This window comes from Ochotona princeps, chromosome 31, assembly GCF_030435755.1.
Source record: "Ochotona princeps isolate mOchPri1 chromosome 31, mOchPri1.hap1, whole genome shotgun sequence".
In the NCBI taxonomy this organism is placed as follows: Eukaryota; Metazoa; Chordata; class Mammalia; order Lagomorpha; family Ochotonidae; genus Ochotona; species Ochotona princeps.
The window spans coordinates 4,583,003-4,602,186 of NC_080862.1; the positions used below are offsets into that span (position 1 = coordinate 4,583,003).

The 19,184-nt window shown below is 42.8% G+C and overlaps 1 protein-coding gene across 1 annotated transcript in view; it reads right to left on the minus strand.

Moving 5' to 3' along the window:
• The window catches only part of LOC101517012 (guanine nucleotide-binding protein G(q) subunit alpha), a 220,883-nt gene that overhangs the window by 102,874 nt on the left and 98,825 nt on the right, over positions 1-19,184 (minus strand). The window contains exon 2 of the mRNA XM_004591786.2: positions 11,022-11,206. Within this exon, the coding sequence (XP_004591843.1) occupies positions 11,022-11,206 (185 nt within the window). The remainder of the gene's footprint in view (positions 1-11,021; positions 11,207-19,184) is intronic.

The window sequence follows — 19,184 nt, forward strand, 5'->3', positions numbered from 1 at the left end:
CAAAATTGCCATTATCACATAAATTACAGGAGCCAAATCAATGGCAGGATGGATTAGTGAATCCAACAGCATTTAAACACCCAGCTCTCGTGAGAACCCCCGAGATGTGTTAGAATCCAATGTCTACTCGCTCTCACCCCCATGCCAAGGCTGAGCGGCATGAAAATGGCTAAATAAGGTCAAGAAAGCAAAGATTAGTCCAGCACCTTCGAGAGCAGATGAAGAAAGCCATCACCTTCACTCTTATCAGACAATCATTGTTTTCAAAACTTTTGATCACTTCCAGACAAGCTAATGTCTACAGCACTTGGTATAGTCTTCCTTTCAACTTGTAACGTTGTTACAGTTTTAGCACAGAGGAAGTGTGCCCAATTCAAAGACACAGGGGTGGTTCTGATGAACTCAACACTATCGTGTATGTCATTATTAGGTATGTTACATATATGCCAATATGGCCATTGCCCAAAGCCATTCTTCATCTTCAACAAACAACAGAAGATTGTCACAAAATCGCATAATCATTTTACTAAGTATCAGTAGCAACAACTAAAAGGTATCTGCTTTTTTTTTTTAGCGAATTCCTTTAAGAAACACATGATTAGAAAAGTAAATCTACTCAAACTACCAAGTTACATTGTGCCAGTCCAAATTAATAATCATGGTTTTCAACAAAGTACTTCCCCCTCCCAACCCCAAAAGTATTCTAGTATAATGGCACACAGAAATGTTGTGATTTTTAAAATTCTGTTTCTCTGCTTATATTTGTGTCTGAAGAAAACTGCATGGACTCATGAACATTAACAGTATGCTCAAAAGATATGATTTAAAAGCACAATTAAGTATCAGGGACAAATAAACTGGGTCAAATGGTAGCAAAGGAAAGGAGTGAAGTTTCTTGGAAATAAGATTTTAAGCTTTGATATGCATTCTTTCGATGACATAGACAAGCAGGACCTACCCTAAACTTGTAAAACAAAAGGTTAGATGCCACCAAGATGACTCTCCCAGTGGTGTGCACATGAGAAGGGAAAGTGCTAACAGTATTCTTAATAGCCCCAATCCATCTTCAACAAATATGTTGAAAATAGAGGCGTTATTTTAAAATCAAGGAGGAAGCATAAAATCACACATTACTGGGTTTCAAAGAACACGGAAGATATTCATATAATGCTTTGCAAGGGGTTACCCAACAATAGCCAAATGTCCAGCTTTACGATTTCCTACTAAAACGCGCTAAGCTGAGCCACACGTGTCCCCGCTGCGGGTGGTCCATAGGAGGACATCAGTGGGAGCAGCTAAGACAAGCTTAGAGGACTCGCTACATAAGAGCTTGCTTGTGTTTGCACAGATCAAGTTAGAGAACTCCCCACTTCTTTGTTACAAATCGGCCACATTGGTTGGCATTGCCCAGCATACAGAATGAACTTAATAACTGCTGAGTGACCAAGTACTACAAGATCATCTCTCATTTCAACTTTTTCATGCTCTATGTCACTGGATGTTCACAACACACACTGAAGCATGCTTTATAATCATCACCATTTTGTAGATAAGAGAAACTAGAATTTAGACTTTAATTTGCTCAGTATCACATATCAATTTTGTTGTAGAGGCAGGTTTCAAATTCGGTTGACTCTTATTCCCAAAATATATAAAAATCCACCACAGTAGAAGAGTCATTCAACACAGAGAGTACAATCATCTGTCAGATACTGTGCCACATTTAAACAAGCAAGCTCTGATCTCTGCTGCCCTTAAGTGTTAACTTTCAGGCATGGTAAGATGGCTCAGTGGCTAAATCCTCACCTTGCAGGCACTGCTATCCCATAAGGGTGCAGGTCCATATCCCAGCTGCTTCCCATCCAGCTACCTGCCTGTGGCCTGGGAAAACAATGGAGGACAGTCCAAAGCCTTGGGACCCTGCACCAGAATGGGAGACCTGGAAGAAGCTCCTGGCTTTGGATTGGTTCATCTCCAGCTGTTGTGGTCACTTGGGGAGTAAGCCAGCCGATGGACACAGGATCTTTCTGTCTCTCCTTCTTTCTGTAAATATGCCTTTTCAATAAAAATAATTTTTTTTAAAAAGTGTTAATTTTCATTGTTCATCCAATTTTAAGCAATATAGATCAACTGAAGACAAACTAAGTTGTGGGTGTGCAAAGATAAGAACGACCTGAAGACGAGCCTAGCTGAGTCACCTTCTGGTAAAATGGGCCAACACAAACAGCTTACTGTGCACAGAACAGAAAGGGGGGTAATTGTACATGCACGATACGTTGATATTCCACATGTTACAATGCCAAAGCACAATGACAGGAGTATGTGCAAAGGGATGTGTGTGTATACACTTCAGCAAAATGACCTTTGCCCCATTATTTGCAACAGCTTAATCAAAATGCCACACAATAGGATTAAAATGCAGCAGGCATTGGACACAGTGGTTAAAACAACATCTGGAATGTCCGCATCCCATATTGAACTGCCTAGGTCCCAGCGCCAGCTCCACTTCCAAATCCAGCACCCTGATAGCTTGAGAGGCAGCAACGACGGCTCGGCTACACGTATCAGGTGCCAAGCCATGCCAGAGCGTCAGAGTTCCAGGCTCCTGCCATGAGCATGGCACAGCCCTGAATGTCGCAGACCAGCGAAACAAACCATCAGACAAATCAAATCACATTTTTCAAAAATAAGATTCAGATACTACAGTAAACAAAGGAGTAAGATGCCCTGATCATTTTTCCTAACTTTAGCTCTCATGCTAACCAAAACACAAATGGGCTATTACCACAACAATTGCAGGTCATAAAAGAAACACCGCTCCAGCCCCCTAAAAAAGCCAGAAAGCTTGATGCTTTTTCAGTAACACAGATATGAAACAGGAAGGAATGTTAGAGCTGAATAAGCCAATCCTGTGCAGTCTGAGCAAGGTCAGCCCATGCAGGGATCTATAGAAATGGATCCTCTCAGTATACCTCGTCTAGTTCCCATTCTGTTCAAAGAAACACTGAAGTAAGAGACAACACGGCCCCGCTGAATAACAACAAAGCTACACATTCTATTATCATTTCTAAATAAACTGATATACAAAAATGCCATGTTATTAATCTAGCAAAAAAGCCAAGTCCTTATGCTAATCATTAACACAGGAAGATAAATTGAGGCCATATGAAAAAAAATGAAAACTTGATGGCTACTTCACCATTACAACAATGCTTCAAAGAGGTCATGGGAAATGGGGTTAAGTTTATTTCAGTGCAAACATTTTGAACTTTAGGCATACATTTTTCACAATACACATTCTCCAAGAACTTTATGAAAGACCCTCCACAAACTGTATAAACCATCTGAAATGGATATTTAGATCTTAGTGTTAAAAGCAAAGGAATTTAGAAAGAATTTAGAAGACAAGAGAGTAGATTATCTACATAACCTTAAAGTAGTCAAAGACTAACGTAAAAGAACACCAAAAGCATTTATCACCTAAGTGATAAATGGGACTACAACACTTTCTTTCATTGAAAGAACACTTACGAAAATAAAAAAGCAAGCTTCCAAGAGGAGACAACATTCACAATACATTTATCAACAAACGATATTTTCTATGTATGAAGAACTCCTAACCACCCCCCCAAACTTGAGAAATCAGATAAATCAAAGGGAAATTTCCCCAGGCTCTGGTCAGTGGCCAGGAGCCAGTTACACTCTCTCCAACACCACCCACAGAACCTAGGTGACATGTCAACTCAGACCCCAAAACACCCGACACACGATGTGAACAGGAAAATCACTTATGTGATGTAGAGGCGAGGCAACAACAACAACAAAAAATCCTCCACTGCGCTCCAGACCATTGTCAAAGAGGAATCTGCTGGGTTCTTTTTCAAATAATCTTGTTCATGCTCCGCAATGGACAAAGGCCAATAAAGAGAGAGACTTCGCACCACAGTATAGCATTTCCAACTGTAATCATCTGCTAACTGTAATTGGACAGTCACATGAACTGAAGCACCGTGGGGAGGGACTTTTCAGAGGTTGGGCCATTCCTTGCTCGATTTTAACAACACTGCTTTTCAAAAATTTCACATGTTAAAAATACATTCTATTTTCGAACACATCCAGATAAGGAGATTTCTCTACCTCCCTTGGTATCCCATTTCAATGACTGTCACTCAGAGGAAAGTTTTCCTTAAGATAGCTCCTAAATCTGGTCATGTTGTTCAAGCTACTTTGTTTATTTTATTCTTAAGATAGGATGTTAGTAGTATTCATTCTCTGCCTGATGACAACTCGTCTTCCAAACTTTTTTGAGTCATTTGCAAGACAATTTCTTTTAACCAAACTTATCCATTGAATCCTTAGAGCAATCGTCTTATCTTTTCGCTCCCAGTACAGATGAGGAAAGGCAGTCTGAGAATGTAAGACGTTAAGGTTCAGGGAGAAAATGCTGGAATTCCAATATTACTCTGTTACACATTGCTTCGGCTCAAATTTATCTATTTCACCTAGAGGTTGTAAATTAACTAATCTCCAAATTTTTCCCGTCCGGGATTAAGCCCAGAATAAGAAATTGTTGAGGACAGGTTTAACAAATGCTAAGCAAAAAATGGAAGGCTTGCCCTCATTTATTTTATAGACAGAGTGTGTACTTTCGTAGTGCGCAGTAGTGATTTTTGTCAGCCTGGTCCCCTTTGCTCCACTAGCTGTGCCCGGTTCCCCCCAGAGATCACCAATGTACGCACTCCACGTCCGTCTGTCCAAAGAGCTCACACGGCATCGAGTCTAGCCAGCCAAGGAATTCTTCCCAGCCATTTGCCAGGAGACAAAAGATGGCCAGAATTCACCCATGGAACAGTTCTCCAAGCTTGCCACGGTTTCTGAGAACTGGTCCTTCAGTGTCTCCTCCCAGCAAGCCCTTATTCCCATCAATTCCCCTTCTACCACAGTGGGCCGATATCTGCTTCTGTTGCTTGCAAGCAGGGAGCCTGGCGAGTCTACCTCGGAGGGCTCACAGCAAGCTTTGACCAGTTCTGCCTTTCATACGTGTGTACAGGTGGGGGAAATTAAAATGGAATCAAGCCAAGAGGCATTTTATGAACTAGCATTTTCTCATGCTGAAAAAGAAATGATCAAAGGCAGGAATAAGCTGGCACGCTGCTTCAAAATCTTGGCTACATTTTTCTTTTAGAAAATGAAAAATGCCTTTGGAGATCTTGGATTTTTCAGGAAGTACAGAAAATTCATAAGGCTCTAAATGTTTTGAAGGTGGTTCTTTCCTGCGGCAAGCCCTTCCTTTGCAGAGAGGACAAAGGGTCCTGAAGCAATACATCCTCGGAGCACGTCTGAGGCTGGCGGGAAAGGAAGGCCAGGTGGCAGGCCTCAGGACCCTGGGCATCCAGCCCAAGGCGACAGGCTGAGGTGCTGAGAGAGGGCTGGTCAGAAGAACTTCAAGCCCCAAAGCACAAACTGTGTGCTCAGCACTCCTTATCAGACACCCTTGGGACTAAGAAGTGTGGAGGATTTCGGAATATTTAGGATTTGGGAATATTTGTACATACATCATCAAGTATTTCAGGGATGGGACTTAAATCTAAGCAAGAAATCCATTTTTATTTCACAGACATTATACACACAGCCTGAGAGGGTAACCTTATAAGGCATCTTTTCAACAAATCCGTGCACGAAGCAAAGTTTCACATTGTGGCAACACATCAGCACTCAGAAAGTCTGAGATTTGGGAGCATTTCAAATTTTCACACTAAGGAAGCTCAACCTGTAGAACAAAATGTGAAACTGTCTGTTGAACATGAGCACAAGCCAAGTCCTCCTGGAGAACTGTCTCAAGTCCAGAGACTTGAATCACATTTCATCCTCCTCCCCAGACAGGCAGAGGGAGGAAAGCCCTTCAACACTCTGACCTTACCGTAAGAGTACACCGATTTCACAGCTCACAGAAATAACAAGCCAGCTACAAAGAGACACAGGGTCCAGTCCCTAGAGTTATTCACTCAATGAATAAAAGCTCCTGTGACATTCCTGGCATGTTGTGGAGGGGACAAGGAATGCTATAACAGGAAGCTTGCTTACTCTAAAGTAATTTGCAATTTAACGAGAAAATAAAGCATGCACATATGAAATCACAGCCCACAACAGGCCATGCAGGAAGAACACCAACTGTGCATGCTATCGGGACAAAAAAACCAGGAGTTCAAACTCTTGGGATCCGCTTACCCAAGCTGAAACGCAAGGTGATTCCTTAGCCATACCAACCTCTATATAGTAGCTGACTTCAGCATCAAATCAAAGGATAATCAGAAGAGCATGTTCATACTAGACAGAAAGCCAAGAAACAGAAGTGACGAGAATTCTTCCTTTTGTAATAAAGAAATGATGGATAGTTCTAAGGCCAAGTGTCTCAGATGGCGCGTGGTCTTAGTTTTATGTTTGGATTTGGTCAAGTGACACTTAATTCCTTTGTTATTAGCTACCTACAGTGGCATTCTGATATAAGACAAAATTACCAAATCTGCTAACCATGTGTTCAGGATCTGCCTGAAACTTACATGTCTTCCTACTTGGGCTGAATTCTAAGCAGCTCACCTATAAAAGCCATTTGTTGGGCAAACAAAACTACAGGACAACAAAAATACATTCAGGTAAAAATCTTTGAGAAAAGTTTGTAACCTGTTACAATTGATCAAAACTTTCTTCCTTAATATACAATCCCTGAACAGGCTGAAGTTTACAAGATGGCAAGCAGAACCGTAACATTTGGGCCAAGACTTCCCAGAGCCTGCCCCCTCCCATTAACAAGGTAGCAGGACCCTCGACTCAATACACTCATTATGATGATCCTTACGTAGAAGCGAAAGAAGAAACAATATTCCACTGTAGTACTCCCCAAGCTAGAACCAACTCCAGGGCAAACAAACTTAACGAACAATTCAGAAGAAGTCGAAGAATGTACGTTTTGCTTCACAAAATACATGTATTCAAAGACAGGTACAAAGCTGTACCACACAATATGGGGGTCAATTTACTTATACAACATTGATAGATGATGGCCAACGTGATGGCAGGTGCACAGAAGCTTTCTTTTAAAAAATCAAAAGTGGTTATTTATTATTTACTTATTTTTTATCCTCAGTGTCACAATAAAATACGCATCAGATTGTACTGACTCCAAGTAACTGTTAATCAAATACAAACTAAATTCTTTAGACAGTAATATATATAACAAACTTGGCATGAAATTTCTGTAGACAATTCTAAGCAAAGTGTAAATTATTATTAAAATAATAAACACCTGAAAGAAATGCAAATGTAGCCTGGATTAGATACCTTTCACAAGAAATCCTAAACCATTTTCCAGTCCTCCTGGCCAATTTCTGTATTGCTAGCACATTCCTTCTTCCGCTCATCGACTCTGGCCGTCTCTTCGCACCCAAGTACCCCTCCCTGCAATACACGCATGTCCCCTTTCTGCACTGTAAATTCTGTCTGGCCCTGAATAACCTTCTCTGCGTCCCTGACAACCCGCACTATGCAACCGTTCTCTTGTGCACACGGAGAGAACTCAACAACCACAAGTGTTGCTGAACAATCGTGTCCAGAAATCTGAAGAAGAGACTTCCACTTGCTGAAGCTCACAAATGATTCATCTGTTCATTAAAAAAAAGAAAAGGTGTCATGTGAGCACCTACCATGGGCAAGGCACAATGCCAGACAACGAAGAATGTAAAGACAGAACCGCATTATGGCTTACTGTCAGGCTGATGCTGCGGTATGGTAGGTTAAGCCTCCACTTATGGAGCCAGCATCCCATATAGGCACCACTTTGTGTTCCAGCTGCTCCACTTCCAATCAGGCTCCTTGCTTGGCCTGGGAAGGCAGCAGAGAAAGGCCTAAGTCCTGGCAGCCCTACATCCACACAGGAGATCTACATGAAGCTCCTGGCTCTTGGCTTTTGATCAGTTTAAGCTAAGGCCTTTGCGGCCATTTGGGGAGTAAACCAGTGCATGAAAGACCCTTCTCTCTCTGTCTCTCCTTGTCTTTCTGTAAAATCTGCCTTTTAAATAAAAACAATCTTGAAATAAACGGTTAAAAAACCAACCCAGGAGCTCTGAACCTAGCGAAGTCACTAAGACAATTGAAGCAATCACAAACACTCCACGCGGGATTATGTGAAAGGTGGATGGTATTGCTCAGGATGAGGAGGGCTAACGGACAAGAACTCTGGAAGGACCTGGCCGCTGAACTGAACTAGGAAGAGAGACAGGACTTTCGTGCTAAGCATCAGCAAAGGCAAGGAATGCGCAGAGCACGAGGCAAGGGAAGAGGGAAATTGCAGAATATGAGCAGCCAGCCTTCCACACCCACAGCTGCCAGAACAACCAAGCAAGGATCAAAGAGCGAGGACCAAGGACCAGATTTGAAAAACACCCAAACTGAACCTGTAACTGAATAGGTGCAGTTCGTTTTCCTGTCATTATTCATTAAACAATACAGCGTAACAACTGTTTTCCCAGAATTTACGTTCTATTAGTTAGGATAAGTAATCTAGAAATGATGTGAGGTATACAGGATGCTGTTCACATTTCTATGTAAGCACTGCACCATTTACTACAGGGATCTGAGAACTGGCAGGTTTTAGCATCCATAGGAGTCTGGGACCGGTCTCTTTAAGAACAGCAAGAAACAACTGTATATGGCATAGAAAAATGCGGAACACATGTAAATCACATTGTTTCTCTACGAATTAAGAGATTCAACATAATTCAGAGATCATCATACATTAATATATCAGGCACCTGTTAAAGTAACCAAGAGTCAAAAGAAGAATTCACATAGTAACAAGGCTAAAAAACAAAAGACATAACCATAATGCTAGAGGAAGTGAGTAACATAAGTGATTATTTTAAGTAAATAATGTTCAATACAACAAAATCTACTGAATTAAAGTCGATATGAAGGGCTCAAACACAACAGTAATTAAACACATTACACTGTGTTTCACAAATTAAGCATGAATCCCAAGCTTCCACATCTACCTAATAATAAATAATGCTTCTACAGAATCTTACATCAGGGTATGATCCTGGAGGTTTCTTCTGACATATGTAGGAATTTTTTTTAAAAAGGTACATTATATCCTATTACTTTATGTATATTGGCAACGTGCATGTATGTGAATAAAAATGTGTATTGCACACAAAATAACAGCTGGAAATTCATCAGATCGTGTTATTATCAACTACCATAGATTCAGGAAAATCGCTGGCATTTAAAAAAGGCCGACAGAATTTTCTCGGACATCAGACAGCAACTTTGCCATCTATTTCAGAAGTTCATTGCACTGGGATATCTTAGAGGGACGGGCGTAATCCTTCACAATTTAGGCAATTTAGGAATAGATCTAAACCAGGTTCGTTTGTCCCATGGTTCCATGTTTCTGAATTCACAAACCTGCCCAGCTCTTTCCTTTCCTAAAAGCAAAAACAGGAAGGATGACTTGGGAAGGATTCTTCGTTATTTGTAGAGAAACACTTTCTGTTGGTGGAAGACTAAGTGTGACGGGAGACAGGAAGCGAGTGCAGGAACCATTCAAGGAAAAGGCATGCCTCACTTTCTGATGGTATTTGTGGAAGTCTTCGACTTACAAACCTGCAGGTGGTGACAGGGGTGAAGGTGTGCAGAACTGCTCTATTTCACCTTCCAATTCATTTTTGGGAGTGAAATCTCAGTTTATGAGCCACACTGGGCACGCCAGCTTCTGCTGTTATCAACTGATCCTAGCAAATGGAGAGAATGAAGTTTCTAACTAAGGGCTCTAAAATCATCAGAAGTACAAATGCAGTGCCTCATCAACTATCAGTAACTTCTCACCCTCAGAGAAGCACTTACAAGTCCTGAGTAACAAGGGCTACATGGACTGGGGGGATGTGACGAAAAGGAAGAAAGTAGACCGGAAAGGCATTTCCACAATCACCAAAGAGATTTCCCTTTCTCCAGTGAGGCCTCTGCACAGCCCCCGCCGGTGCGGCTCCATTCTCTGCCTAGCAGCTTTCTGCTGCGCAGGTGGAGCCCAACGAAGAGCCACCTGGAGCCTCAACAGCCTTGCCTGCTACGACATCTCTGTAACACCGAGAAGGTGAACAAGTTTCCAAATGACAGAAACTGCATTCACCTTGCTTGACGCTGGGGGGGGGAGGTGGGAACGGAGAGGGGAGACAGTTTTCTGTTTCAACCAAAAGATAATGCTGGGCATGGGAAGAATCTGCTTGTTTTCCAAAACGCTAGAAATTCAGGTATCATTTCTCTAATCCTTTCTCAACTGGTTTTACTTGTGTTACTTAGGACAACTGAATGGAAACATGTTGGAAAGGTTACTGAAGTGACAGATGGGCCTATTATGAAATAAAATGAAGCATGTGTGCCTACCGAAAGGAAAAGCACTATATTCGACATGAAAACAGAAGAATGATCTTAAGCTGTTTTCATCCTTTTCTCAATGAAGCACCAAGAGTGGGAGGCGGAAGTAAGGCCCCCCTCATTCTGGCCAATTGACTTACAAACTATCTCCTTAGTGGAATACGTGTCCCCATATTCTGTATTTATCATCAAATACCCAATTATATCTTTCACTGACATCACTAAAAATACAATCTCGGGCTTGGCGGCGTGGCCTGGTGGCTAAGGTCCCTGCCTTGATCCCATATGGCTGCTGGTTCTAATCCCGGCAGCTCCACTTCCTCTCTATCTCTCTTCCTCTCAGTATATCTGACTTTGTAATAAAAATAAAATAAATCTTAAAAAAAAAAATACAATCTCAATTGTGTATACATGTAAGTTTAAAGGTTGAGGAAAGAGACATTTAATCCTACTGCCCTTCAAAGATGCCACTGACAATGAGCTCAACAATGTACCCGCTGTGCACGGCCAATCCATCAGCAATCCTGCTCTATCACAGAGGGACCTGTTACGGGTCAGCTGTGCTAACCGGGGCAATGAGGGGTCACACCTACCTTATTGTGCTCATACTTGTACGGGATCTTGAGTGTGTCCATGGCTCTGATCATGGCTTGCATGGCCGTGAAGATATTCTGGTAGACCAGCTTGGTAAAGCCCCTTTTGTCTTCATCGGAGTAGCCCGACCCATGGATGATCCTCATCTGTTTGATGAAAGTACTCTTGCCACTCTCTCCCGTCCCTGAAAGATGAGCAAAGGGGGCTCGTGAGACCACAGCGTTGCCTCAAAGCCCCCTAGACACAGCACCCTGCAGGTGACCTCTCCATACAGCATGGCCAGAGATGTGGAGAGAGCTCCCAAGGGGCACAGTCAGCAAAGTGAGCAGAGACTCCATTTCAAAGGCAAATGGGTTACACACACACACACACACCCCGTCCATCCCCTCTTTGCATGCCTCTCAGCAAGGAATTTTGGTAGCGAATTCTAGCTGTGTTTCTGTTGAGAAAAAAAAACAAGCCCGTGGAACATAAAAAAAACACTTGAATCAGCTCCCTGCCTAGGAGAATATCTGAAAGGCTTCCAAAGGGCAGGGGCGGCTCAGCAGGATCTGGAAATGACAATGCACTTAGACAAACACTGTTCAGAGAAAGATAAGGGGGAAAAACTCCTGAAATCTTCTAGACACTTTCTTTCATCTCAAAATGAGGTATATGGAGAGCCGGGCTTCCAAGATGAAAAGAAGGACCACTCTCCCCACCAGCAGGTGCCCACGATATTAACTTCAAGGATGCTGGGTTATTCCAGTCAATCACGGGCTACACAAAAGCCACTACACGGCTCCCCTTCCCTCTGCCTGGCTCCTGCCAGTAACACAAGCCAGAAACATACTCAGACTGGACTTACCTATCCTGTGCCATCTCATGTTTCCCATCCTGAACATTCCTTTGCTGTTATAAGCCTGAAAAATCTCTACCAGATATACATGTCCATTAGACGAAAGAAATATGAGATCATTGAATGACTTCCTATTTCTTCCAGAAGTCTAAAACCCTGAACCTATAAACTTTACTTTTCTAATTAGATGTGGTTTTTTTCATGTGCCCTTTCTTGTCAAGTTTCCTTGAGGTTTTTAAACCCACAAACATCTCTGCCTTTCCCTAAAAAATGTGGAGAAAAGAGAGGGACCCGTTCAGAAATTAAATATGGAAAAAGAGAATAAAACATGGGAATATCTTGCAACCACAGATCTTCAAGCCATTTCCTCCTGACAAGGCAAAGAAAATACAAGAGAAAGAAAACTCAAAAATCAAGACTACAACATGGGTCCCAATGTCACTCTTTCCGATCATTGGATTTCATCACTTTCTTTGTAAACAATCACAGAAATTCAAGTCAGTATTCTAGCTTTTGGAGGAGCACTCAATGGACTGCAGATGTCTTGATAAACACAAACTCTCATACAGATACAATAAAAGGGAATTTCTAAACCCAGGGTCCCAGATGATGCCTCTGTAATCCCCTATTATTACATTTAATAAAGTTCTCTGGAATTTCTTGCAATAGAAGTTAAAAAGTACAAAATGAATGTAATCAGGCCATTTGATCGGGATGAGTCCGGGGAGTGCATAATCCATCTGCAAACATTGGAGTAGGACACACAGCATCTGGAAAGCAGGAGCGCTAGTAGAATACAAGTGACCAGTTCATTCCCTGTTATCAGTTGGTAACTTACAGAGAGAAACTGGCATCTTGACTCTCCTGTATAACGATGGCTATGCAAGACAATAAATCCAGACTGCTTCCTTGTTTACTGCCGCTAAAAGCTACTCTGAGGGCCCAACCTCACAGAGAATCACCAAGGCAGAATCTCAGCCAGTTCCTTGCACAACCGAAACAGAGCAGACCTCAGTGTCCAGGCTGAAGAACAGGTGCAGGAGGGCCCGGCGGCGTGGCCTAGAAGCTGAGGTCCTCGCCTTGAAAGCCCCGGCATCCCATATGGGTGTTGGTTCTAATCCCGGCAGCCCCACTTCCCATCCAGCTCCCTGCTTGTGGCCTGGGAAAGCAGTCGAGGATGGCCCAATGCATTGAGACCCTGCACCCGCGTGGGAGACCTGGAAGAGGTTCCAGGTTCCAGGCTTCGGATCGGAGCACACCGCCTGTTGTGGCTCACTTGGGGAGTGAATTATCGGATGGAAGATCTTCCACTCTGTCTCTCCTTCTCTCTGTATATCTGACTGTAATAAAATAAATAAATCTTAAAAAAAAAAAAAAAGAACAGGTGCAAGAATAAAAGCAAAGAGAATCAGGTGGCAGCACTTTCGATCTGTCATCTGAGAAAAAAAAAATGTTTTATATACCCACACTCTATAGTCATAATAAGAGAGCAGCCAACAAGATTACAGATCACACCAGCCTGGGCTTCATTTTCATCACACTCGGCTACAGCATCAGCATATGGCACTTCTGGCGCCCTGGACACCACACTGATACACACTCCAAGAAGACGGCTGGACACGTGGTAATGAATGACAGGGGGAAAGGCAAGTGGAATACAAAAGGAGACCAAAAACACAGAGCAATTCTTACTCCGCCATCCCTTATTGGCTCCAGTTGGGCAGTCAACTCCTTACAACCACCTTCTCTGGATTCTAAACACTGCTCTCCAGGCTCGCCTGGCCATGGCTGGCCCTGCATCCAGACCCAGCCTCTACTGGCTACTATCCCCAGTCCACACCTTTGTAAACAGTCCCTTTAGAATATCAACACTCCCCTGGCACCCAGCTGCACTACACCACAGGCTTCCTGCTGGAACTGCCTCAGACACATACCCAAAGGAGAGCAGGTGAGATCAGGGAGGAGGATACACTCTCCTCCTGTTCCTTTCCCTGCACGCAATTATTATAAGGTGTTCTCTGGTTTGCAATGTACAAGCATTCTTCAAATGGCTTGTAAGAAACTGAATTAAAAGATAAATTTATTTTGGTGCAGAAGATTTTGAAATTATCAAAGCATTGTTTTTCCAACCCAGATATTTTCCTTGGGCATTTGGAAGGACCTTCATCCTCTGTTTGAAAAACTCAGTCCAATGACACTCTTCAGGGGGCCACACATGATGCAGAAGTAGGCAGCACAACGCCAGATGACGACCCAGCGCAGGGAAGAATTCCAGATGGGAAACTTGCCAAAAATCTTGGTATCTTTAGACAGAAGGAAAAGGCCTTGGGAAAGAGAGCTGGCGTGGCCCAAATGGCCTGGCCGAAGCCATGGAAGGCACCAGCGCAGGCCCAGCCTGTGGACACCCAACCTGGGCCTGGCAGGACTATCACAGATTCATCACTACTCCAGTTCAGGACAATCAGCTCCAACTGCCACGGTTAAAACACCTCAGCCTGGGTGGGAGTACACCCAGCTTTCATCCATTTAACCTAGGATCAGATTCTTTAACTCATGGGGGCCCCTTCTGCATCTTGGTCCCATTCTGTACACTCACTATCCCTTCCAGGTCAAAGTTGCTCAGAAACTTGAAGTTCACATTTCATTTACCGTAGAAATGTTACAAAATCAGCATGAAGACACAACCTAATGCAAGAGAAAACCTCATTTTAACAGTTATTCATGATTAGCATGAAAAAAATATTTGGTGCAATTATTAAAAAAAAAATAGGGCCAGCGTTGTGGAATTGTACGTAAAGTCTACTGATGTCCTGCACAAAGCAGCAGAACCAAGTGCCTGTGCCCCTGCCGCCCACGTGGGAATCCTTGCTGAAGCTGTTTGCTCCTGGCTCGAGTCTGGTGCAGCCATTTGGGAAGTGAACCAGGGAGTGGAAGCTCACTCTCTTTCTTTCTCTGTCAATCTGCCTTTCAAATAAAAACAAAGATTTTTAAAAATGTTTCCTAACACTCCACGAAATAAGTAAGAGACTTCACTATTCAGAACCCCCGAATGAAAGCAAGCACGCTTCCCTACCAGTGGAAGGGTCTGTGAATTCGGCACTGGTTGAGGTCTGCACAGCACAGGGTGATGAACAGCACAGGCAACTCTGACCAATCTCAAAAAATACAACTCTGTTTCAAAGGCCATTCAGCAAGTGCAACAATGAGCCTTCACACAAATTGGCAGGAGAGCAAAAAAGCCTTCCTGCTAATTCAGTATATGTACGTATATATACCGGTGCATAGAGCATATACATGAATATCTATTTCATGATTGGAGTATACCTCTTATCAAGTCATTTAATAATTTTTACAAGCCAGTCAGCACATTAGAAGGCTGTGACTCTCATAAAACTGATCTCTCCTTCAAAGATTCCTACAAACAAGGCTTTAAAATGTCCCCAGAAAAGTTTAGCTATTTGTACCTTCAGGCCAAGTGCCCTGCCTTTTATTATCTCAGTTCATCAAGCACCCAAGGAAGGATACTAAGAAACTAGGGTTACTATTACAAAGGCCACTTCATGAAGCATGCATAATTGGCCAAGAAGAAGGGGAAGTCTCAACTTCTACCCTACTCACTGGATGAGAATAACGCAGAAAGAGCCATCTTCAGTTCAGTTCACCTCTTCTTGCATCGGCACAAACATCAAACATAAACTTTGCATTCTATATTGCCGTACATACCACCTTGTAGCTGTTAGAATGCACAGGTTCCTCTCACAAGCTTCAGGCAGCTTTCTGCGCTACTTCTTTTTTTCCTTTTTGAAATCAAGAGTTCCCAAGATCGGTCTGTATCTGCAGAAATATTGCTTTGTGCCCTAAAAACATCAGTTACCACCCTTACCACCCTAAAGAGCCACGGTGCCCCACGTCTGTATCAGGACCCTGGGAAAATCAGAGAAAACAATCGGGAACTGAGGAACTCATTTGGTTCATCTTGTTTATCTGTATAGAAAAGGCAGGAAACACACTTTAACACAGGTTTCTTACAAGCTCCCAAAAGATCCATCCCACTTCCACCGATTCTTGGGTTCCCAGGCAAAAAGAGCAAATGCCAAAACAGAGTTACACAAACTGTGGTATTTCAAGTTGTACAATGACTATGTTTGTTTCATCCTCCCAAGGCTTTTCATGACTGTATTTGGAGATACTGTCAAAGCATTACAAGTCACATCTGAAGCCCTTCACCGAGGTGAAGGCTCAGGCGGGGCCAAATGCCCCGGCCTACACCCTCTTCGTTGGCCAGCACCCAGATAAAGAACTGTGAAGAACAAAGCTGAGGGCTTTAATCTGAGTGACTGTACTTCATGTCCATTGGCTTAGGCTAAGCTTGAAACACAGAATCTGGGCAGCACCAAAGTTGAACTTGAGCTATTTCCCTACAAACTTGTATAAAGCAGAACAAGACATTTCAAGGACGAATATTCTACCCACAAGCACATCATTAACCCACACCTGCTAAGAATTAATAGCTCTCAGATAAAAGTAATTTAACATCTTTGAGTCAAATACGATCCATGTGTTGCCCCCATTCCAAGCCAAAGCTTCATTAAAAGACACGTATTCTGCCTTCTGCCCATTTTCCTCCACTTGGAATGGAAACCTGCATTTGAAACTGAGCAGTTGTAACTCCTAAGTGATCATAATGTCCTCACTTTAAAGACTGTCCTTTGGGGACGACAATTGTATAAACTTTCCCGCTCATAGTTTTAAATGGAGAGGGAGGTGGGTGGGGAAGGAGGGATTTAACCTACAGGCTGACACTGGCTTCCAGAGTCACAGAACGTGAGTATGACTCCTGGCTCCACTCATGTGACCATGGGTGGAAAAACTGATGGAGCATAGAAATGAACTGAATTTAGGTATCACCAATTTTATGTGCCAACCTCATAGGTTAGTTAGCAGTAACCAGAACTATCTATACCTAACCCAACTGGATTGGTTTCAATGAAAAGACCAGCAGAATGCATTGAAAATTTATCAAAGGAATGGGGAAACCCACACAATCCAGGGTTTTTCAAGGGGATAGAAAACCCTAACTATAGACAATTACCCAGAGTCCTACCAAGGTCACTCAGAAGTGTAAAGGTCATTTTCTTAGAATGTCTGTGTATTAGAAACATCCACTCAGCAATTGGGCATCTGGCGAAGCCATAACTACAGTGCTTGAGACACATTCTGTATTAAAGGGCCTGGGGTCCAGGCACAGCTCTCCTCTCAACTTGAGCTTCCTACTGAGGCCACTCCTGACACGGCTCAAGGACTTGGGTTCCCAATACCCGTATGGGAGACCTGGCTGCCCTTCAGACCCCTGGCTTTGGCCTGTCCATACACTGGCTCAGCCTTGGCTGGCAGGGAGTGAAGCAGCAAGTGGGAACGACCTCTACTTCTCAGACACTGGCGAGCCAAAGAAAGAAAGGCAAAAACAACAGGGCTGTGTGCATGTCATAAGCTTCTGAAAAAAACCTCAGCCAGTAGCCTAACCTTCTAGATACACTAAGGACTATGAATTTACAAATGTTAAAATCGTAAAGTTTATGCTACGTGAATTTTTCGCTCTTCTTTGATTTTAAGAGCGATCACCAATATAGTTTGGAGAAGAAGGGGAAGTTTATTTAAACTCTCATGCTGAAACTTTTTCACAAGGTTACTTAGAGTCACTCTATTCAACTTGCCCCAGCCGTCCGGCCGCAAAAAGCCCATGGTCTCTCTCTCTCTCTCTCCCCCCACTAGCTAGGTTTTGGAGGAAAAGTTTGAAAATCCGGGCCCGGCAGCGTGGCCTAGTGGCTAAAGTCCTCGCCTTGAACGCACCAGGATCCCATATGGGCGCCGGTTCTAATCCCGGCAGCTCCACTTCCCATCCAGCTCCCTGCTTGTGGCCTGGGAAAGCAGTCGAGGACAGCCCAAAGCTTTGGGACCCTGCACCCGTGTGGGAGACCTGGAAGAGGTTCCTGGCTCCTGGCTTTGGATCGGCATAGCATCGGCCGTTGCGCTCCTTAGTGAATCATCGGACGGAAGATCTCTCTCACTGTCTCTCCTCCTCTCTGTATATCTGACTTTCCAAAAACAAGTATAAAAATTTTTACTGATGGTATGTTGGAGCTTTTAATTGATCGGGATGATATCTGCTGGCTCTGTCTTCAAACCAGAGAGGGTATACCTAAGAAGCCAATGAACTTGACTGGACAATAAGATGCTGGACTCTATGTTTGGTATATGCTTACAATGAGGGAATCTCAACTGAACTTGAACTGTGGTTATGCAACAAGGTGGAGGAATCCACCATGGTGGGAGGGTTTGGGGAGGGGTGGGGAGAATCCCAGTACCTATGAAACTGTGACACATAATACAATGTAATTAATGAATAAAAAAATTAAAAAAAATTTTGAAAATCCTTCAATTCACTGATTTTCCAAGGTAAGAAGGTGATTCATTCAGAGAGTCTCCTGTTAACAACTAATGAAGAAGACAAGGTAGAGTCTATCAAGGTCTCTTACCTACCCAGGGAGCTTCATCTCCTATGCTCACACACAAAACATGCTGCCTATTTATTAAAGTTAGTAAATATTTATCACTGAAAGCTTGTCTAAAATTTGAACATTTGGCAATAGTTAATCCCAGGTCTCCTTTTTTCAACGTAAAATTTACATTTTCTAGTTCTTGTTCTAAAATAAAGCTGAAACAATACTGGATTATTAGTTGTTGGTTTTTTTTCTTATGACACAATGACCACAATTTAATGACCAGAATTAGCAGCTAATGTGTCTAAAAGAGGCCCCTGTAAGAATGTCTGATAACTTAACAATCCCCCTGTGTTGACACACGTGGGGTATTTCTGATTTTTCACTCCTATGAATAACACTGTCATGAACAGATTTCTGTTGCTATGAGAGGAATATGAACACATGGCTAGGCACAAGGGTCTAACATTTTGTGAAGAGCTCTGAACATCCTATAGCTATACCTGCAAAAGCACTACACTTTTTTTTTTTCTGATTGTTCTTTTTTTTTTTATTGTTAATTATTTTGCATTATGTGACAGTTTCATAGGCTCTGGGAATCCCCCCCTCCCTCCCCCTCCCCTCCCCCCGGTGGATTCCTCCACCTTGATGCAGTATTACAGTTCAAATTCAATCAAGATTCTTTCATTGCAAACATATACCAAGCATAGAGTCCAGCTACTTATTGTCCAGATTGGTTGAACAGTTTCTTGGGGAGACCTTTTCTGGTCTGAAGTTTGAGCTGGCAGAATATCATCACAGTCAATTAAGAGTCCCAATATAAC